General features: G+C 36.7%; 1 protein-coding gene across 1 annotated transcript in view; it reads left to right on the forward strand.

Moving 5' to 3' along the window:
- LOC306855018 (E3 ubiquitin-protein ligase TRIM62-like) overlaps nucleotides 1–23,745 on the forward strand; it is a 47,062-nt gene that overhangs the window by 17,648 nt on the left and 5,669 nt on the right. Inside the window, exons 3-5 of the mRNA XM_079393393.1 lie at nucleotides 17,407–17,502; nucleotides 21,945–22,201; nucleotides 23,396–23,511. Coding sequence (XP_079249519.1) covers nucleotides 17,407–17,502; nucleotides 21,945–22,201; nucleotides 23,396–23,511 — 469 coding nt within the window. The remainder of the gene's footprint in view (nucleotides 1–17,406; nucleotides 17,503–21,944; nucleotides 22,202–23,395; nucleotides 23,512–23,745) is intronic.

A 23,745-nucleotide genomic window follows, 5' to 3' on the forward strand; every position in this document is an offset into this window, starting at 1 on the left:
CAATGCTAATGCAGAGAAAACACAGCCGATCAGAGATGGCGGAGATAATATTACGTAATATTATCGCGTACAGACGTCAGTAAAAAAAAAAAAAAAAAAAACTAGCTATTTGGTTTAAAAGCACGAGTGTTTTATACTGGATGCTGGCTGAAAGTGTTTTAGATTACTCGGTAGTCAGTGGTTTAGTAAATCTGGATCAGTCAAGTCAAGGCAGCTCATTTAGTGGTCTTTTGGCGTCCCCTGTGTTCCTGGTTGGTATCGCAGATTGACTTTACTATTAAATGTAGAAATGTTCATTTTCTGTGAAGCTGCTTCGCAACAGTGTATCATGAAAAGTGCTATAGAAATATATGTGAGTTGAATTGCAAACAGTTATTAATTAATTAATTTATTTTGCCACTATATACATTCATTGCAAATTCCTTTTTTTAGTACTTTAGTTTGTATTTATTTATTTTTGGGTGGGGGAATGAGGTTGATTACCGCCACCAATTTTTTTCTACTACAAGCATTGTTTGCGTATCATATGCACGCCAAAGTCAATTTCTGCGTATAAATTGCATGCCAAATAGAAACAGAAAATTGTGCTATACGCACTTTCATGTGACCGGGCTCATTTGTTTTGTTAAATGTCATATCTGTCACACGTTCACAATTAATTGTTGTACCATACTGTAAATGTAACAAACAAGTTTTTAACAAAGTTAATGTAATTACCTGTGTTTGATGATACTTGTCTTTATTTACTTTGATTTATGGAGTAATTTGGATTTCTTAACCTGAGAAATTAAAAGGATTTATGTTAAAATAACAGAGCAATAACATATATTTTTCATCTATGAAAAGGCATATGCAATATTTGTAACTTAAGTAATAAAATAAAGAGACAGTTATTTAACAATATGTTAAGGAGTAGTAACATTTGTACATTCTTACGATTACAACCGGCCCTTTGATGGCAGCCATAATGTTGAAGTGGCCCTCAGTGGAAATGAGTTTGACACTCCTGCTCTAGAGAAATATGTCCCACCATTCAATAGGCTTGCTGCGATAGATGGTGTTGGCGGTGATACTGGTGTAACAGCGGTTACCTCACTTGCCCACCGCCGCGCACTGTCCCTCACCATCATTTTGTCACGCCGTGCCGCTTGCGTCAGGTGTAGACATGGTGTTATATTAACATTCTTATATTAAATCTTATATTATATTAACAATGATGGTTTTGTGGTGATCTGTTTGTATAGCTGTTCTTGTCAAAACTTGAACAACTCTACAAAAAACTATTTTTTCACAAGAATTCTGTAATAGTCATAATTTGGTTGAAAATGGATAATTTTAAAACGTTTATCCTAACTAGGTCATTTACGGTGATTATTTTCATTGTAAATGACGAGAGTTCAGCACTTGCAGTGTCATTTAAAAAAAAAATGTACCATGCATTTTAAATACTTGTTTTAATAGTTATTTTAAAAAGTAGTATTTTCGTTGTGAATGGCTTTGATGAGAATTTAGCACATTTTAAACAATTTGAATGGTTATCTAAAAATGTTTTCCTTTGTGGTTATTTACAATTATTTTATTTATTTATTTTTTTGGGGGCATTTTTGCCTTTATTATGATATGACAGATCAGAGCTTGCAGGAAGCGAAGTGGGACAGAGATGGGGGGCGGGATCGGGAAAGGTCCTCAAGCCAGGATTCAAACTCGGGACGCCCGTAGCGCAACGGTGCTGTATGTCGGCACGCTGCCCACAAGGCTATCAGCACTGACACAATGATTAAAAAAAAGAAAATTCTTCTCAGGAATTCAAATTCAGGTTTTAAAAACATTCTTAAAAATACTTTTGGAAATCCAAAATATTCTTAACTTTATTTTTGCTTCTGTTTTGGTTCACTTTCATAATTAAGACTGTATTTGTAATATACTGAAATATGTTTAATGTGGTTTATTGACCTGTTGTGGCATGCAAATACAAGGAAAACAATTAGCATGTTTTTTGGCAACACCTGATGCGGGCCGGATATAAGCCGCTGCACTCCAAGGCTGCTCAATTGTTTTGCAATGTAGCTGAGAAATGCAATTGCAGCTGAAACGTTCCAGAGGCTGTTTTGACTTCAGAACTGTGTGGTTTTAGTACTACATGATGTATGATGTTTTAACCAACTGTCCTTAAGGGTGAAGGATGACATTTTGTTTGGTGCCGCTGCTGCAGAAATTACTTGGTTCACCTTGAGGAACTAATTTAGGTTTTTTTCCATCCTGCAACCAGTCTCCGATGGAGCTGTTAGTGTCCACTGCAAGGGTCATCGGGCACATTAGACTCTTTTAGTGGCTCAGGAAGCTACTCGTCCATTTTGATGTCTCTGTTTGAGTGCTGTGTACAGTTCTGTTCAGCCACCTTTGACACCGACTGCCTAAAACCATTTATTGTCAAACAGTTGTGGCTTTGTCTGCTGTAGGACCAGAATAAGGTGTCTCCACTGGGAATTGGAAGAGGACACTTGGAAATGAAGGCTGCTTAAGATTGAGTCAAGATTGGGTTCTTTGGAAATGGGTGCTACTTGTGGCTTAAATCTTTCTTAATGCAAAAAGTTTGATTGAGATGGTTAAATGAAATGTTGAGAGTGCAACATTTAAGGTTCTGAAAGAAAAAAATCCCACTTATATTCTCCATTGCTAAATTTTTAAAATGTGTTTGTTTTTCATATTAATTTTACTTTTCAGAAATGCAAAACCATTGATAACAATGGACAAATTGTTCTTTAATTATGTGTCAGAAATGACTCACCAATCCACTATCTTTAGGAATGTTGAAGGTCCAAAAATCATACACAGCGTAACATTCAAGTTATGACTGAAAGAGACGATACATAATTTACCTTAGAAGGAAACAGATGTTAAAGGGATATTTGCTGTTAATTTACTCAACCTCAGGCCATCCAAGATGTAAGTGACTTGTTTTTCTTGAGTTAAACAGTGAAGAAGATTTTTAGCTGGAACTGTTGTCCTTAGACTAACATTAGAATCAAGCTAACTGAGGTTTTACTTTACTTTTTCATTGTGGGTTTGAAACATGCTATTTATAGCCTGTTATAAGCAGCTATTCACTGCAGCTGGTTAGCATTTTTTCTTGTAAAAGTTATGAAAATACCCCAAATCTCATGAAAATCTCACACACATTATAAACCATCTTAATCGTGTTTATTATCTTCATGTTTCGTGAGTAGTGACGTTTCTCTGGATTCGTTGTGGAACAGAGTGCAGAAGTGTAGGGGAAGCTCGTCATCTGAAGAGACGGGGCGGGTTATGAATGTGTAATATGAGTGACATATGAGCAGCGAATAAGCTCTGAGTCAGAACAGCAATATATATAAACATTAATAACTTAACAAAATGCTTATAACTTTGTATTTGCTGCAGTTAAAAGCTCACACACTTAAACTTGATGAGTGTGCAACATGTGTATATCGCCCTTCCTTTTCCAGGGTTGTGTGTGCTGCGTTGTCTAGTGAGTGTATTTGATGATAACATCCATGGGGTAATGTTTCTTTAAGTCATTTCAGATGTGTAATAGGCGATTATACATACAATTGCATTGCTTTTTAAACATGCAACAAGCTGAGTATCAGAGGTTTTTTTTTAAGATGGCTTTTTTAAGATGACATTGTTATATGTTGGGTTTATAATCTCCCCAGTAAAGGATATTTTTAGTTTCGGTTTAATGCCGGCTTTTGTTGCTGTAAAGCAGATTCTCCTTTCACGGTTACTGAAGAAACAACTGGGTTGAAAAAACATGCATTTTGGCTGAACTCCCATCGGTCTGATCCAACACGAATAAACGAGAAATGTCTTCTTTATCTACAGTAATGCTACTAAGTAATGTCTTGTGGACAGTTGAGTTTACATCCTCCTCAGCCAGTGTTTTCCAGTCCACTGCATCTCATCAGCCTCATCTGCCAATGGGATTGTGAAGGAAGCCTCTCCCCGTCCCTGTGGCGTGCTGGGATGTGTGTGTTGAAGGGAGGGCATGTTTAAACAAACTACTCTAGATGATCTAATATAGATGGCATCTAATGTAGATGGCTAGATACTGTTTGACAGTACATCATGTAGTGTTGCTTTAGGATGGAACATGTCAGCATGCGGGTTGTTCAGACCCCCAGTGCTTTTGAATGAAGTCCTTAACTCTTGTGTTAGATCTGTCTAATATTATGTTTTATTCCTTGTTCCCTGCACAGCAAGTTCAAACTACTTGGAGTCTTTTTCTCGCTCACAAAGGGCCTTCATGACTTCAACAAGTCCTTTTGGCAGCTTTCAGCAGAAGCAGCAGGCAATACACGCAGTGCCTGCCAAAACCCAGGGTTCTGCCTAATGTGGCAAATCAACAAGACTCCCCTCATACCCACCGTTTTCAGTGCTGTTTTTTTTTGTTGTTGATGGATAAATGCAGGAGGGAGTGGCTGGTATGAGTATATTTTTCATGGTAATGGTATATCATGATATAACTTTTTTGTTAGTTTTTTTGCAGGAAATTCAACCTCAATATGTCATATACTGTATATATTGCATATGTACTGGTTTTACTTAATACTCCTTAAATGTTTAAATTAATAATATTATATAATATTAATATTTTTACATTTATTTCAAATTATATGTATTTATTATATATAATATGATCTTTTTAGCACTTCTGAAATGTTTAAATTAATTATATTATATTTATTTATTGCCAAACACCTTAGTTGTTTGGAATTTGCTTTGGTGAGCTCATCAACAATAATAACAAACATTGAAATACAAACATAAATACATACACTGCTATATATGTCCCATCAATTATAAGGAGTGAAATACAGACGCATAGACACCAGAGGAATTAAGAGCGTGAACAATCCTACAATAAGTGCTGTTCAAAAAACTATAGAATATTAATTATACAATATAATACAAATCATATTTGTAATTCATTTTGAATTATATATATTTCTTATGTAAAATTTACATTTTCTAAAATGTTTTTTAAATTAATTTATTAAACACTGTCCATCTACTATATTAATTATTTATTATTTATATGATTTATTTTAAAAAAATCTTTATTATAATCTGGCTGTTTACACAACATTATTAACAATTGTCAAATAATAAAAATTTTATTTTTACATTTTTATAAAAAATAATTTTTTCATTTTTATACATTTTATTATTTATACATTGGCATCTACACTTTTTAAATAGTAATTATGTTTTAGTAATACAATTATTTAATATTTGATAAAATGGTATATAAAATAGCATATGAAGGTGTAAAATATTAATGTTGCGATTTAATTGCTAATGCTTTTATCACGGTATACAGTATTATCACGGTATTGCATTTTAGTTGCAAAAAAAGTGTTGTCATAAAATATAACAGGTTTAATAACTTTTTTCTTGTAACAAAAAGAACTGAACATTTTCATAGCTACAATAAAGTAATACACAAAATATGTATAAAGTAAAACAAATCACACAGATTAAAGTGCAAAAGAATTCTAAAGACCAATGAGTAAAACTTTACAATAATATCTCATTAGTTAACCTTAGTTAATGCATTAACATTAATAATTAGCAATGGCTACATTTGCTACAGAAGTTATTCATCTTTCTTAAAAAAATACAACTGTTCATTAAATAAAACAGTTGCAACTTATGATTTTAACAACATGTTATTAAATAATGAAATTACCTAAGATTAATGAATGTTTAGGATATTTTTTTGTTAATTTATGTTAACTAGTGTTAATTATTAGAGCCTTAATGTAAGTGTGACCAAACAATAAAGAACCAAAACATTTTCAAACAATATCTAGGGCATGTTGTAGTCCAGATTAAAATGTAAAAACAAGTTTGAAAATAAATAGCCTATTAAGTCTATATATTTAAGTACTCGCCACTGTGATAAACACCACTGCGAATACAAAACTCTGAATGGCTATTTAAATGTGTTTTAGCATGTCATGCAGCTGCTTTGTTTCCAGGATATCCAGAGTAACAGCTGCTTTTCTGCTGTCAGAGAGTGAATGTCTCCTTCACATGCTCTCTCTCCCTCTTCGCTTCCTGTAAACTTTGATCTGTTCAAGATTAAAGGCAAAAACGCCAAAAATAAATCTTTAAAAAAACAAAAAATCTGAATTGAAAAAATCTGAATAATTTGTAATAAATAATTATTCACAGTATTTTGAAGTGCCCACAATGACACGAATATATATTATTAAATATTGACCATCTACACATTTTTGGAGCATGCGGCATTGCGATTTTAAAATTTTTATTTTTTTTTTTTAAATCTATCATCAAGTATGAGTAAACTATAGTTTTTTTGATGGTGGCAAATTTTTTAAAATCGCTTTGCCATCATATTGCAAAGTCTTAAATCCAGGTGTAGCCTAAATCCTGCAACGGCAAATCTCTAAAGAGCTGCCATTCCTGATACTAGGATGCTTTTGCATATTCACTTTGTCATGGTGCAGATAGAGGGCTGGCGTATAATGTATCTGGCTGAAGAGAGCTTGCATGCACCATGTTTAAACTCTCTGTCCTGGTAGAGAAAGGGGGGTCGCTGCATTCATCATTTACATGACTTGTCCTACATTCTAACCTCTGGAGGAAACTCTGCTCGATACAACCCACTTCCCTCATTTGCATTTACCTTGTGTCACATTTTGCTGAAGATTCTGAGCCGGTTTCCTCAGCGTTGTTCATTCTCAACTATCAAGACTGGAAAATAGGGGGAAAACAAGCCCATCAACTCCGAGTCACTCATTTATCCGTGAGGGAAATTTATAAGGTAGATATAAAACTGCACAGAACGCTTTCGGCGAGGCAGCCTCCATCGCGGTGAAAGTGACATCATGCTGATTGCTCACTGCCTGGCTTCCTTTATGATTACGTTTTAGTCCCAGTTCAACTGATTTATTCAAATCATTGCATATTACAAAGCATTTCTGCATGGTTTTTGAGAGTCAAAGCCATTGGGGAATGGTAATCTTGTTAGGATTGAGGAGTGGTAAACTTTGTGCTGCCAGCTTTTCCTGGTGTCCACACAACCAACTAGAGCCCTGCACGGGCCTCAAATTTAGGCCCTGGCCCGAGACGCTCAGGCCCTATCCTGGCCCACGTCCGACAGCTTATCAGAATTACCGACCCGAGCCGGTCTTTTTTTTCCCCCTTCTCCTAAAAGAGTTTATACTACTGTTTCGGCTATTAAAATAGTTCAGTTTTGTGTGTAATGGCAAAATTATTATATTTCGTTTCGTTTTTTTATTAAGTTAATTTAGAAAAACGTTTGGAGCATTTTTGTTCGTTAAATAGCCTATAAGTTTTTTTTTTTTTTTTTTTTTTTTTTTTTTTATAAAGTAACGACCAAGCGACAAGCGGCATGAGCTGATCATAGCCTATGTTTGATCAATTTAGCCTTCTCATATCATCACGACTTGCCTAAAATAAAATCTATAGATATACTAAAACAGTTCAAGTATATAACAATGTTTAAACGTTAAACCTGCGCTATAATAATAATGTGCGCTATATCTGAGTTTGTGTGGAGAGTGGTAGCTGAAGTGTGCTCTGCAGGACATGGAGGCACCAGCAAACACTTGCATTGTTTTCAGTGGAAACTAATTAAAATAGCCTACGCTGTCTTTTTTTTTTTTTTTTTTTGATAAAGGTAAGAGTAATACATCATTCGGACCTATAAAGGGTCTACTTGTATTTGTGTGCACTCACAATACCAACAAAAGGTAGTTCTTTTATAAAACAAAGAAAACAAACATGATGCGCTTTCTGCGTCTTGAACAGGAGGGCTTCACAAAAATGAACCGAAACTGAGCGAATACATGCCTCACAGACATGATAAATATATCTACAGAAAGCTTTAAATTATCACTTAACAAAATAAAAAAAATTAAAACAAAAACTCTTTTATTATAATTTTAATCATAATCAATAAAGATGCATTTCTCTCTAAAGGCGCGTCTAATGAGGAGACGGCGAGTCAGGATCAGCAACTTCATCCTTGCGACACAGACTCAGAAAACATTAGTTTATTAGTAAATAATTCAAATATCTCCTTACTATTTCATGGACACATTCATGGTTATGTTTGCTGGGGTTTTTCAGCAAGCTTTAGCCTATTGCGTGCATTTGAACACAGAACTATTCCACGATAGATGTCTACAATATAAAATAAGGAGAAACCCAAAACAGGCCCGATGCCCGGCCCGCGTCTGAACTATGACGTGGAAATTGGCCCGAAGCCCGGCCCTAGAGGCGTAAAAAAGTCGGGGCCCGTCGGGCCCGGGCCGAAATGCAGGCCTCTACAACCAACATGCACCAGTTAGAAACCTGCAGCATTCATCTTGCATTGGACTGAGTGGGAGGGCTGGATCAGCTGGATGAAAAAGGTCAGATTTGTCAGTTGTGAGCTGTAGCTTTGTTTGTTATTGGCATCTAACGTGTTGCACGAAACTTGACAGTGATAGACACCAACCCTACTGTCAATTGGTTGTAACAAAGTCCGCCTCTGTGCTTTACTGTTTTTGTTGTTGCTTTTGCATTGACTTTTTTTTTTTTTTGTGCATGGCAGACCTGTAACACAAAAGCATTTGAGGCAAGTCTTTTCATGGCAGCACCAGGTGCAACCTGTGCGTGCAGTGAGAAACCAGTTGAATGTATGCAAATCATGCAGACACATTCGTTGGCATCCAGACCTGAATCCTCTCCCTGTTTTCTTTATGAAAGCTGTGATGCATGCTCTATAAATTGTCTGCTTCTCAGCTGCATTATCATACTGCTGCATGCTGTGTCCGTGTACTGTGGCAAAGATGACGTGCTTAGACTGCAGGGTGCAGGCCCTCCCTCCCCTCACGCAGGCTGTAGTCTCTGCTGATACCGGGGGAAAGGCAGCCATAAGCATTTGTGGCGCAGTTTGAGCACATTTTCATATGTAGAAAAGAGGATGAAACTTGGCAGCCCGATTTGTGTGCTTTTTTCCCTCATATCTCCTTCCATTTTTATGTAGCTTGTGTTTAATGAATAATATACAAGGGTATTCATTATATCAGCTGGAAGGTTTTATTCCCCAGGTGAGCACAGCGGGGAAGATCTTCCCTGAGATGTCACCATTACCGCAGTAATGGACAGCATAAAGGGCAAGTGCAGCTGAATCACCCACTCACTCCGTAATAAAAGCAACTAAGTATGCAAAATTATATACTATGATACAGCAGTTTTACAATCAACCGAATAATTTAATGAAGCGCCTACTCAAGTAAGTTGTGAGTCAGAATCCTCTCAAATGCATCAGTAAGAGTAAATCAGTATGGACAGACTGTGATTATGCCTTTCCACAGTCATTAACATTTTTATTTTAAGAAATGTCCATTTATAAAATTTTGTGTTACATTATCTTGGCATTACGTTTCAGAAAACTGCTGTTGCGGGAGTGTTTGCAAAAATTTGACATCTTTCTCTCTTCTAACGACTGTATTCAAGCTCCCAATATTTTTCCCTTTTCAAAGTCTTAGTAATGCTGTCGTGGATTTTATCTTTTGCTATTGAATCAAGTGGGAACACAAAGTTATATTTGTTGTAGTTTTAGTTCACCACTATAGAAGCTTAAAATTGACTTTACAGGCCATCCAAGATTGAGAACCGGTTCCGTTTTAGAACCGGGTACTCGATAAGACACGTGCATTTCGATTCCGCTTAACGATTCTTGCATTCGCATTTGAATGTGATTTTAAACGATTTATGTGCAGGAAATGAAAGAACTTGGTTTGGTTTGGTTTATTTATTTATATAGCACTACTAACAGAACCCCAGGGGTTACCCACAGTGCTTTACATAAAAGACAACTAAAACACCATCACACACACGGAGACCAATCTAACAATCACATATAACCTACTGTGTAATTTAACTCGCATAAGCTGCCACCCCAAAGTGAGCTTTCAGATGTTTCTTAAACATTGACAGATTTAGCAGACCTGATATGAAGCGGCAGCTCATTCCACAATCTCGGCCCCATTACTGAAAAAGCTCTATCGCCTTTTTGATGACGAATTGTCCTAGGCACTACCAGTTTATAGTTTTCTGAGTGCAAGGCTGTAGGGGGGTTATAAGGTATCAAGAGGTTTGTGAGGTACAAAGGTGCCTGGTTGTTTAATGATTTATATACAAACATTCAAATCTTATATTTAACTCCAAACCAAACAGGGAGCCAGCGCAAGATTGCAAGTACCAGGGAAATAGAATCATATTTCTTTACCCTTTTAGAAGCCTCGCCGCCACATTCTGAACTGATTGTAATCGAGCCAAGGATGCGCTAGAGATGCCCCCGTACAGCGAGTTACAAAAATCCAGACATGATAGAACAAATGTATGAATAACTCTTTTGAAGTCAGCATTTGACAAAAAAATGTGTGGGTTTTAGCTAAAAGGCGCAGATTAGAAAAGCAAGCACATACCATGGGATTGATTTGCTTTTCCATTTTTAAATTATCGTCTATAACTTGAGCACTGTTTGCGTGCAAATGTACAGTGTGTACAGTGCTCTCTCCACCCTCAATACCACGACTTGAGCAAGGCACCGAACCCCCAACTGCTCCATAAATGCTCCGCTGAAGCATAAATGGCTGCCCACTGCTCCAGGGGTGTGTGTGTTCACTGCTGTGTGTGTGCACTTTGGATGGGTTAAATGCAGAGCACAAATTCTGAGTATGGGTCACGTATGTCACGTCACTTTCACTTTCAAATGTTCCTAAGTGTAAAAGGCCTAAGTAAGTTGCTTGATCTTGTTATTCAGCTGCAACAGAACACTTTGTAAAGAGACAGAATAAGTATGTTTGACATCTAAATGTTTCACTTAAAACATTTTTTTTAATCAGATTTTTTTTTATCTTATTGGAATCGAACTAGGAATCAATAAGAATCGGAATCGATAAGAGGAATCAGAATCGGATACACAGCGATACCCTGGTCCTATTCAAGATGTGGTTTGTTTTTCACCAGAACAGATTTGGAGAGATGCAGCATTAAATCATTTGTTCACAAATAGATCCTCTGCAGTGAATGGGTGCCGTCAGAATGAGAATTCAGACAGCTGATAAAAACATCACAGTAATTCATACGACTGCAGTCCATCAATTAATGTCTTGTGACGTGAAAAACTGTTTCTAATAAATCCTTCATTAAGGAATTTAAAAGGATAATTCACCCAAAAATTAAAATTCTGTAATTAACCTACTTTTGGTTCCAAACCTGTAAGACACTCATTTGTCTTTTGAACACAAATTAAGGTATTTTTTAAATGAAATCCGAGAACTTTCTGACCCTGCATAGACAGCTACACACCTGACATGTTCAAGGCCCAGAAAGGTAGAAAGGACATTGTTCAAATAGTCCATCAGTGGTTCAATACAGAAAGCAGTGTTATTTTTCATTAAATTTTTGGGTGAACTATTCCTTTAAAGGCATCTGACTGACACAAACAATGGATTGTAGAACATTGAACATGGAGCTGTTTGTATTTGCACATTTTGCATGCAATGATTAAAAATAGCTTTGAAAATTGCAAATGACTTCTGTGAAACATTCAATCTGTTTTTTTTTTTATAATTTCATAAATTACAAGCACATACTTACCTTCTGATAAACAAGAGTATGTCTGTGACTGTTTTGTGACACTTGTTTTGCCGAACCGTGCATAAATCACAATACATTTGTTACATTTTATTGTTATGTTACACACAATCCAGCAATAATCTAAGAACACCCTTCTGAGTAGTATAAGAATGCATGGGGATCTACTACATTTAAATTAAATACTTGGGAAGAATAGATTATTATTATCTGTACTTGTTTTTTAATCTTCATTTGACAGCAGAAACAACTTGCAGTGATGTCTAACAAACCAGGCATGTTATGTCCTGAAGAGTGATGCATGGCGATGGCCGAATGATTCACACGTGGCCACTACCCTTATGATTCATGTTTGTTATATGTGGTTGAGTTGGTTTGATTGGACCCTGTTAAGGAAGGAGTGCAGATGACACATTTGCTGTCCTCTTCAGATGTGATTTACACACTAGTCATAAATAGGGGAGGCAGAAGCGGCCTTGCACACCCAGACTGTTTATTAGTTCAGATGCTGCTGCCTTGCAGAATTATGACGCCAAAGTGTCCTTGATTGTGTACCCTTAGTCCTAATGAGAACTGTGTAGCTGGACTATTTGGAAAACTATTTCCTCATGGCAACAAATTTCCATTCCATTTTGTGTCATCTGAGTGATGGAGATGTTTTCCAGGAATGAAAACATGTTCACTGTCTAATGATTCTGAGCAAGTTTCCCAGTTTTGACTTCGGTTTTGAGTTTCATCAGTGACGTCAAACTGCTTCACTTAGAATGCATTTGATCTGGGTGCGTGAAGTATCTTGAGTACGCCTGGTGCGTTTCATTATTTATGCACCCTTGATTATCTCCTTCACTCTCATCAGTGCCAGCAGTTAGAACATATCTTTAGCTTCTAGGCAGCTGGTTGTTTAATGAATCCTTGAGGAGGTTCATAGAACGTACAATGCTGCTGAATCCAGCTCAACAGTAGGGAAGTAAAAATGGCAATTCAGAATCACAATTGCTAAAGTTTCTTAGCAATAACAAGTAAACTTTTCAAGACGGATATTATCAAAGTCTGCTTTATTGTCAATTCTGCCACATGTACAGCACATACATACAGAGAATTGAAATTGCGTAACTCTCAGACCCTTGGTGCATACAGTTAACATTAAACGTAAAAATACAGATAAATACAGTTTAAATATATGTACATACAAACTATACAGATATACAAATGAGGACATTGTAGAAAAAATTAAAAGAGATAACGTGGCATAAGGCACATGGCAGATAGAGTGCAAACGAGATATAGATATATATTATATACTTACTCAGAAGTCTGGAGAACTACACTACCCATATTCAAGACGCAAAAGCCACCAGTCACAAAAGATACTGTTACGATGAAACCAGAAGCTTTGCGATTAGGTTTGTGGTGAGTTTTTGCAGGGTAACATTGTCTGTCTGATTTATAGAAAGAGTAATTTATTTATTTTTCATAAAGGGACAGAGCACTAAAAAACTCACACAATGAAAGTGACACACAAGGACAGCTGTGGTCACCATTCACTTTCATTACATGGGGGACAAAGCAGTGTGATCCAAGTCATAAGAGTCTGTAATGAAATGAGAGGAAGTAAATTATCATTTTTAGGTTTACATAGTCTGGACCATTTTGCCTGTTTTCTAATTTTTAAATATTTATTCATAGTTGTTGGTTTGGTCTTTTTCAGAAATGTCCATGAAGAAAAATACATTTATTTATTAAATATTTATTTTTTTATAATATTTATATATTTATATATTATAATTAGGGTTGCAGAGGGGCAAAAACGTTCTGAAAAAATTCCGGAAATGTACTGGAAATGTTACCCCTTTGCAACACTAATTATAATACAGCGTAGTATATATCTTTCATAAATATTCTAAGCATATCCAATAAACCTTGGTCAGTGTAAAAATGGATGTTCACTATTGAGCTCTTATCGAAACCTGATTCCATTTTCTTTTGAATATGTTGCTCAAATGCAAACGCAAAGATGAGTAAAACCAGAGTGAAATAAGTTTTAGTCTTCAGTGACCTTCTTCCTCCTGCCGTATGCGATCCTGGGGAAATGTCATGTCAAACTTCCTCTCGCCTGCTCAGATTGATATAAACGTGGGCCGCCTCTGACCTCCAGTGCTCTGTGCTTTCCATGTAGCTAAAGCCAGCACACTCAGTCCTTTGTTCAGACATTCTGAGCATGCTAACTCGATTCGCTGGAAAAAATGATTAATTTGCAGGCTCTGTGCCACAAGTTCACAGACAGATTTTTGTTTTAAGAAGTTGTTAGTTCTCTAGATACACTTTTGAAAGGTAGAGGTAAATGGCACATAAAAAATTTATGGTCCATATTAATGACCCAATAACCATTTGCGTTTTACTCCCAAAGTGCACCAGCTGGTTATATTGCTTTTACTTGATGCATTAGAGACGGCTCTCATCTGTCAGGTATGCGCACTGAAACTTAGCGATTCAGATGCTGGGAAGAGCATTTAGGTACTTGTCGAGCACAAACAGCATTTCCCTGAAGTATTGAGCTTTATAAAGAAAGTAATAGTTTTTCTGCTCTTCGTCCTGGTAAAGGATACATTTGAGAACTGTTTTAATGTTCACTTGTATTTGAGTCTCATTGCAGACAGGTAATACTGCCGGACATATTGTGGTTAACTTTTTTTTAAAGAGATAGTTCACCCAGAAATAAAAATTGTCATTTACAGTTGTCTTCTGTTGAACAGATTCAGATTTCAGATGTTATTTTATTATTATTTTGCTTTTGCCATTTTTATTAGCTTTTTTTTATTATTAAATATTTCTATTTAGCTTTATTTTATTTCAGTTTTAGTCATTTTTAAGAAAAAACTTAAATTTAAAATGTTTTTTGTTTTGTTTATGCTTTATATAAATTACCAAAAATTATTTTTAAAAGTTTTCGTTTTAGTTAACAGCTCTGGTCCCAAAAGCATTTCATTGCAATCTCATTCATTTTCAATGAATCACCTCCATTAAAACAACACGTCACTGGAATGTTGGATGAATATGTTTTTCAGGATAATCTAGTTTATAAAATATGTGACCTGGCCTCATTGGTGTTCATTTCCAGATGGAACAACGAGAGCATCAGTTAGTGGTGTTTCTCAAGGCAAGCAGCAAGTATTAAGGTCATCGCACACGGAGTCTGCAATTTTCACACGTAAAAAAATAAATGCAACCTCACGTTGTGTCACTCACATTTACACACTGCCTCCGAAACTATCGTCCGTCAAAAATTTGGATCGGGTTCAATTTTCTGCCTTTTCGCATCCGTAGCAATAGTTTTGATAAGAAACGATGACGAATACGAACCCACCCCGAAAAACGCATACAAAAATTTCGGACTCAGTGTGCAAGGACCTTTACTCACTCTTTAGCATTATAGGTTTGTTCAAATCCCTAACCTTAACCATTAAGCTTTGTTGTGTAACTCGTCCCTCACCATGTGCTAAGGCTACAGCCATGATTACTGCTTGAAATTATGCTGCTTATTGTTGAGAGAGGTGTGCTGTTATTTACCAAGTTTTACTTGTCTGACAAAAAAATCTTGTGAAATAGCAAATAATATCAAATAATATTGTGAAATATTAGATATGCTCAATTAATTGAAATATAACCTAAATATAACCAAAATCGTGATATGATTTTTTTATAGCCATACTGACACACAATTTAAAAAAAAATTGGTTAAATTGTGCAGCCCAACAAACAAGCAAACCTGGATTTTTTAAAAATGAATTTTATATCACAGTTTTCATCAGAAATACAGTTGCAATACATATTTTCCCCCAAATTGCACAGCTCTATATTAATATATATATATATATATACACTCACTGGCCACTTTATTAGGAACACCTTGCTAGTACCGGGTTGGACCCCCTTTTGCCTTCAGAACTGCCTTAATTCTTCGTGGCAGTTTTAACAAGGTTTTGGAAACATTCCTCAGATATTTTGGTCCATATTGACGTGATAGCATCACGCAGTTGCTGCAGATTTGTCTGCTGCACATCCATGATGCGAATCTCCCGTTCCACCACATCCCAAAGATGCTCGATTGGATTGAGATCTGGTGACTGTGGAGGTCATTTGAGTAAAGACAACTGTAGTCATAAAGGGATGGACATGGTCAGCAACAATACTCAGGTAGGCTGTGGTGTTTAAACGATACTCAATTGGTACTAAGAGGCCCAAAGTGTGCCACGAAAATATCCCCCACACCATTACACCACCACCACCAGCCTGAACCGTTGAGACAAGGCAGGATGGATCCATGTTTTCATGTTCTTTACGCCAAATTCTGACCCTACCATCTGAATGTCGCAGCAGAAATTGAGACTCATCAGACCAGGCAACGTTTTTCCAATCTTCTATTGTCTGATTTTGGTGAACCTGTGTGAATTGTAGCCTCTGTTTCCTGTTCTTAGCTGACAGGAGCGGACCCCCGGTGTGGTCTTCTGCTGCTGTAGCCCATCTGCTTCAGGGTTCGGCGTGTTGTGCGTTCAGAGATGGTATTCTGCATACCTTGGTTGTAACGAGTGGTTATTTGAGTTACTGTTGCCTTTCTATCATCTCTAACCAGTCTGCCCATTCTCCTCTGACCTCTGACATCAACTCAACAAGGCATTTTCGTCACACAACTGCTGCTCACTGAATATTTTCTCTTTTTCAGACCATTCTCTGTAAACCCTAGAGATGATTGTGCGTGAAAATCCCAGTAGATCAGCAGTTTTTGAAATACTCAGACCAGCCCGTCTGGCACCAACAACCATTCCACGTTCAAAGTCACTTAAATCCCCTTTCTTCCCCAATCTGATGCTCGGTTTGAACTTCAGCAAGTCGTCTTCACCACATCTAGATGCCTAAATGCATTGAGTTGCTGCCATGTGATTGGCTGATTAGCAATTTGTGTTACCAAGCAATTGAACAGGTGTACCTAATAAAGTGGCCGGTGAGTGTATTATACAGATGAGCTCTGGCTCTTGTGTATTGTAATGGGGCTGGTGCTTTTTGCCTGTTCCTATTCTGCCTCCAGGCGAGCAAACATGGCCCGTCGTCCCGATTCTGCCACGTCCATTGCAACACAGACCCACTTTCCCTGACAAAGACCTCTCTGGAGACTCGCTGTTTATTTATTAATTTCTGCTTTTTCTCTCTCTTTTTGCCTGCAACAATAAAATCACCTTTCTCTGTACCTTTCTTACAATTTGAAACTTCCAATCTAGATAAAAACCATTCATGAAAGGACTGAATTATAGTAATATAGCCTATTTCAGTCGTAAAAGGTTTATCAGATATCAGCACTCGGGATGTTAAGACCAATGGCATTAAGTCAGACTTGTAGCAAATTGAAATAATTGTCATTGTTAAGGCCTTAATGGAGCTTATTTCCAGTCTGACACACCTTTTATATCCTATATACTAAAGATAAGGATCCCAGTGCCAGACAAGTGTGATTTCCTATAGCATCAAGCTCAGTGATTTTTATTTTAGCCGATCATGTAGTGAAGGGTTGTGTGCAGCTTCAGTAACATCACATTTATTGCTGTCAGAGTTTTGGTATCTCTGTTAGGATGGCTTTGGAAGCAGTTCAGACTAATTACTTTGGATCAGAGGTTGCCAGATTAATGGGCAATAAATGACATGATCTGTTGTGCTGTGGTTCTCTTACAGAGGGAGATGAAGGAGCAGCTGGCGACTCTACAGGACAGTGAGAAGGGTCATACGGAGGCTTTGCAGCTACTGCAGAGACAGCTCACCGAAACCAAGGTACACGCCTGTCATTGCATGTTATTCTGAAGAGAAAAATCACCAATTTAACCTGGTGCTCCATAAAACACAATTTTCCCATGGGCTTCCATTAAGGGTCCAACCCTAGCCATATAACGATTGAAGTGAGTGCTGTTTGCTGCTGTCATTTTAAATAATGCTCCACTCCCTTGTAATCCGAATCATATTATGATATGTAATAGGTATAGTAGTCTTTATTGCTCAATGGTATATGCCAGAGGGTCAATTCTAGATTGATGGACTAACTGTGATTTATGGACCAGTCATCCACAAATTCAGTACCTTGATTCAAATTACTATGGCTTGATACTGAAACCACGTCTCCATTTCATCTCTAAAACCACATCTGGAATCAGGTTTTGTGGAAATCGAAATGCAGCTGAGCTGACAAACAGTTTATTCTGCTCACTGCTTGTGGCTATTACAGATTCATGGCAGGTCTCTCACTCTGTCCCTTGCTCATTTCTCTCTCTCTCTCTGTTGACATTGAATTTCCAACAAGCAAACTGGTTTATTGAGCAGGTCTTTAATCTTGACACCTTGTTTTAATCAGTGTAAAGAGACACCACAGTCAATACCGCAACTTTGTCCGTCTCCCTCTTTTCCTCACCCCCTTTTTTAATTATCTCGCTGTTTGGGATAGGAGATTATTGTGGAGGAAAAGCTTCCTGACACTGTGGACCTCTGGTGTCGGACTTGTTTGGTCTTATTTTGTACAACACTGTCCGTAGTCCCACTGGTATGTTTGTTTGTGGAGACATTAGTTGACCAATTACATAGACATGTTTAATTTTTATATAGTCACTTATTTTTAGGAGTATATATATTTAGTGTTATACACTTAAAAAATAAAAAGCTTATTTTATTTGTACTTTTAAATGTATGTGTACTGTATATACTCTCTCTCTCTCTCTCTCTCTGTCTGTATACACACACACACACACACACATTTTTTTATATATTTAACGCAGCATCCTTTTTTTTCCCCTGGCATCCTTTGGTTAGCGTTACAGTAGAACACTATATTAACGCACACTCAAGCATGATAAGAAGCAAAAGAAAACGTAATTCAGTACTGGCGCCAGTAGTGCTTTAATGAACTAAAACCTGCAAAATTATGTCAAAATAGCAGTTTTTGGTGAGTGAACTCATAAACACAGTCTTAAATGGGTAAAAAAAGTTCTAAATGACTGTAAAGAACTAGGAAAATTTGGGGAAATCTTCACTGATTAACTTTTGTAGCTTGAATAAAGATTAATCTATATTAATTTTATAGTTTATGTGAAGGTTGTTTTAAGGTTAATTAAATTTAAAGTAATATTTTTCGAAGCCTATTAAATATAAAAATCAATGGCTTTAAATTATACTGTAGAATGGCAATAATTAATGGCTAAAATTGAGGGGAAAATGCATTTAATAAAACCAGTAGCAATATTGGCATCATTGGCCTTCATTAAAAATAGGCTATTTAGTGAAAAGATCCCATTAAGTACATATTTAAAATACACCATTTTTATGTTGTTTCTACATTAATTTGAAGATTCAGTGTAGAATTATGACAATATAAATATATTAATATGTGAATAATTAATTAGTTAATTTTTATAATCGATCTTTACTACAAGTTCCTGGTTATATTGTGAGTGATTCATAAGTACAGGTTATTCCAGAGAGAAACATATGATATTCCTTTCATCAAAATATAATAACTGGCTTCATGTCTGTAAGGACCGATGTCACCAAGCCCTCTTTTTTTTATCTGAGTCGTATACTGTCTGAATTTATTGATGAGGTGCCTTAAGATGCTTACGAAGAGCCCGACGCTTGACATTGACATTCAGAACCATCAAGGCAAAATGCAGCCCAGACTCTCCTGTAGAGACGAGAGTTGTCACAGCACAACCTTTTGAGAAGGAGATTTATCGAGTAAACTGAACGCAATAATAAAGTGGGCTCGTTGTTTCCAAATGATAATCAATTGGCTAATTCAGTGCTGTGTTAGACTAAAGATCATGTGAAGTTACTTTGTGATATTATTAGTGGTTCTGAGGCAAACATCAATATTATTATTTTTGTTCATACTATTATTATTATTATTCAGTTTGAAATCTGAATTTTTCTGATGTTCTAGAAAAAGTATTTTCTGTTCACAAAGGCTGCATTTATTTGATCAAAAATACAGTAAAAACAGTAATATTGTAAAATAGTATTACAATTAAAAATAACTTTTCTATGGAAGCTTGTTTTCATAAAATGATAAAAAAAAATATTGTAAATTTTATTTTACAATTCAGATTGTCTTGCAGTTTTTCTCATAATTAAGAGAATTGCGAAAACAATTGCCTTTTCATTTGTTTATACTGTGGTTGAAACAGGCTTCCGTAGTTTTCTAATTGAATGTATTTTAAAATGTAATTTAGTCCTGTGATGCAAAGCTGAATTTTCAGTATCTTTTTGCTGAAGATTTTATCACTGTAAACGGTATTACCGCGATATCAAAATAAGTTGCAAAAATGTGTCGTCATATAAAAGGTGTTACAACTTTTTTTCTTAGAACTAATAGAACTGAACATTCAAATACAATAAAGCAATACAGTTTAAAGTGCAAAATAATTATTTTTATTTAATAGTATGTTATTAAATATTGAAATTAAAGATTAATAATTGCTTTAGAATAATTTTTCATTTGCAGTTTAACTAATGTTAACTAATAGAGCTTTAATATGCAGTGTGTAGTGTCATTACACCAGTCTTCAGTGTCACATGCTGATTTAATGATCAAGAAACATTTATTATTATTATCAATGTTGAAAAGAGTTGTGCTATTTTAGCATGTAGCTCGTGTCAAAAATACCTCTAATTCATGTTAGCTCGTTTTTAACTGTTGCCACCTCCCCGCTAGCATGCTCTAGATTTAGCTCAGCGGCACGCTTGCTGACGGACCCTCTCGTCTGAAGTGCCGATGTTGTATCTGAATGGAATACCCCAAGGAAAGATGTGTCTGATTAGCAGATGTCGTCGCAAGCAGGCTGCTGGGAGGCCGAAGTCGCACTAAGCTCATGGCACGTGTTTACTGGCTTTAAATAGAGCCCATCCGAGACAGCGTGGCCCGTGGGGAGACCAACACCATTTCAGCATCACTAAGTCCCAATCATCCATCAGGCGACACCAGGTGGGCTGACTCAGCCGATGCAAATGACGCCAGAGAAGAGACGTGATCTTAATAGGATTTCATCTTCCTGGTGACAAGGAAATCACATTTCCCATTGGAAAGACAGAAGTGGAACAAGTTCTTTATTTCATTTGTTAGTAGGAGTAATCTTGTCATCGGTGAAGTCTGTGGTTTTTTTCCAGCTCTTATTATAGGCAAAGAAAGAAATAAAAATCTGCGGCTCGCCTTGTTTGTATGGACACCCATCGGTGGAACGGTTTCTGTCATGCATCGATTCGACCTTGAGGTTTCAGATCTTTGATCTGTCGACTGTAACTGATGTTCTTTACACTTTAATGGAGATGATCGGCTTCCTCAGAAACATTCGTTTTATCTCTCTTCGACTTGTTTTCCTCAGTTTCGGTCAAAGCTGATTTTGTTGGCTAGTTTCACAATTCTCTTTTATGTTCGACATTGCCCCCCGCTGCTTTTATCTCCATGCTCATCTGCCCGTCTGCATGTGTAATCATGTCCTTCGCATAGAGGCTGTCTTACAATAACCCAGAAGATTGAAGGAGGAGTAACCTAATGCCAAGTCCACTGACTATTAGACCATGTCCCCGTCTCTAATGATGTGGCACTTTCCACTTGCTTGATTGCCCACTACAATACACTGAGAGACTGCCAAAATGATCATTTTATAACAAAAACTATACATAAAAATTTAAAATGAACATAATTTAATATGAATATAGAGACATTTAAATATAAGTACCTTGGTTTTAAAATTACATGCTTTTTGCTGTCCTAACCAGATCATTCTCTCTCTTAATTTTTCTTTTAACAATTTGAATCCACAGTAAAACATTATTCAAGCGCACACTGCAGGACTGAAGCTCGTTGCCGTTTCTATTGAGTGCAGACACTCATTTTAATCTTGTTTGCTGTCATGTTGGAGCTCATTTGCTGCATTAATTATAGACTAGGTGGGTTTAAAAGATCAGCATTTATATATATATATAAAACAACCTTTTTTAACATTATAAATGTCTTTTAATGTCACTTCTGTTCAATATCATGCATCCTCGCTGAATATTAATTTCTTAACTTTTTATGCTCCCCATTTGCCCTAGAGTAAAGACTTTGTCTAAAACAAACATGCTTGATTGACATCTCAATTAGTGTGTGCACAGTGGGTGGTGAAGGGTTGTTATTTGTGACTGTGTAATATTTTAATTCTAGTCTTAACTTTCTCTTCTCTACTTCATAGTCATCAGCGAAGAGCCTTCGTGCTACAATTGGCGACGCGTTTGAGCGACTTCACCGCTTCCTGCGGGAACGACAGAAGAGCATGCTGGAGGAGCTGGAGGCGGATACGGCGCGCACGCTGTCTGATATCGAGCACAAGATCCAGCGCTACAGCCAGCAGCTCCGTGACGTCAAGGAAGGGATCCAGATCCTTCAGGAGCGACTCAGTGAGACCAGCCGTCACGAGTTCTTGGAAGGAATAGCCCTGACGTCAGACAGGTACTGAGGAGGGCATGTGACTCAGAGAGGAGTGGGTGAGCGTATGTTGAGGGTGTTTTGTATGGTAGTTTGAGATTCTCTGGCCTAAAACGTTTTGTCTTTTTTCTTGTAACTGCTGGTCAGGGAGCAAGTGATTCGTGGAGGGTATTGCTGGTGGAAGCTACCAAGGCAAGTCAGGTTATTTGACTTATGTATGTGACCATTGCCCTTTGCCGTATGTCACAGTCAGAAGAGAGATCACTGAGGAACAGGCTAGGTTAAGGTTAGTTAGGAAGTAGAAAGATTATTGAAGCTTAATCAGTAGGGCTGGATGTTGACAAAAAAAAACAAATCAATTTGATTTAAATTCACAAGCTTTCAATTTGATTCAGTTCTGATCTTAATTCAGTTCAATTTGATATATATTCTATTGTTCTCTCTAGGGTTGCAAAGGGGCATAACATTTCTGGTAAAAAAAATTAACTTTACAACATTTTCCAAAAAATGTCAAACTTTTCCTAAAGTTTTCAAAAAAATCCTGGAAAGTTTTTAGAAATTTGCCAGACATTTTACACCTCTTTTCAATCTTACAGTAAATCATTCTCTAAGTAAGTTGTACTGTTTCTTTTAACATACTATCTGATGTTCATTCATGTTTATTTTGTACTATTACTAGTAGTAAAGAGAAATACTTCTACAGCGATCTGTCACATCACAAAGAGTATCAAAGCAGTGTTTGTTAAAATTTGGAAAGATGAGACTTTGATGTTAAAAATAACAAAGCTGGTTGCGATTTATTAGATGACAGGCGTTCTATAAATCCACATATCTTAGCCCTGTTAATCAGCATAAATATTTTGAAGTTTAAGCCTGCATTTTGAGAAAACTGCATTTCTGAATGGATGTGTAGCAGTCTTTTTATTTGGGAATGATGGGAGGGGAATGGGTTAGCCGTATGGGAATGGAATAGCATGATTAATGTTGCTTGAACTAATGAAAGTGATCTGCAGTGTTGCCCAGATTGACCTCACTCCCAATGGCGAATTTGAGCTGTTTGACTTTGCAGGGGCGGCACAGCTATGTAGAAAACACAGTACGATTAAAAAACAAGTGTTTGAAAACAGGATCTAGAATTTGAGGAAGAATCAGCTTGGGGTTTGGTGGGCTGCCAGTGTTGAATTTGAATAATGCAGGTGTTCTCCTCTGTCTCTGCAGAATAAAGGGAAAGATCCACGAAACGAACCTCACCTATGAAGACTTCCCAACATCCAAATACATGGGGCCGCTACAGTATACGATCTGGAAGTCTCTTTTTCTGGATATATCGCCAGGTAACAATAGAATTGCATTTTTAATAGTGGCTATATGTCATTGGGAAAACAACTGAATCCCTCCTGGGAACCAAAAAATTATACTACAAATTGAGGTTATTACAGTTCTGAATGCTTATGCCTCGAAATAAAGCTCATGATAATGTTAGCATTCAGTAATCTGCACGAATATACTAGATCCAGCTTTCCCAAACAGGGTTTATGAAGGAACTGCAAGGGGTTTGTGAGATTCCC

This window comes from Barbus barbus, assembly GCF_936440315.1.
Source record: "Barbus barbus genome assembly, chromosome: 35".
Classification (NCBI taxonomy): domain Eukaryota; kingdom Metazoa; phylum Chordata; class Actinopteri; order Cypriniformes; family Cyprinidae; genus Barbus; species Barbus barbus.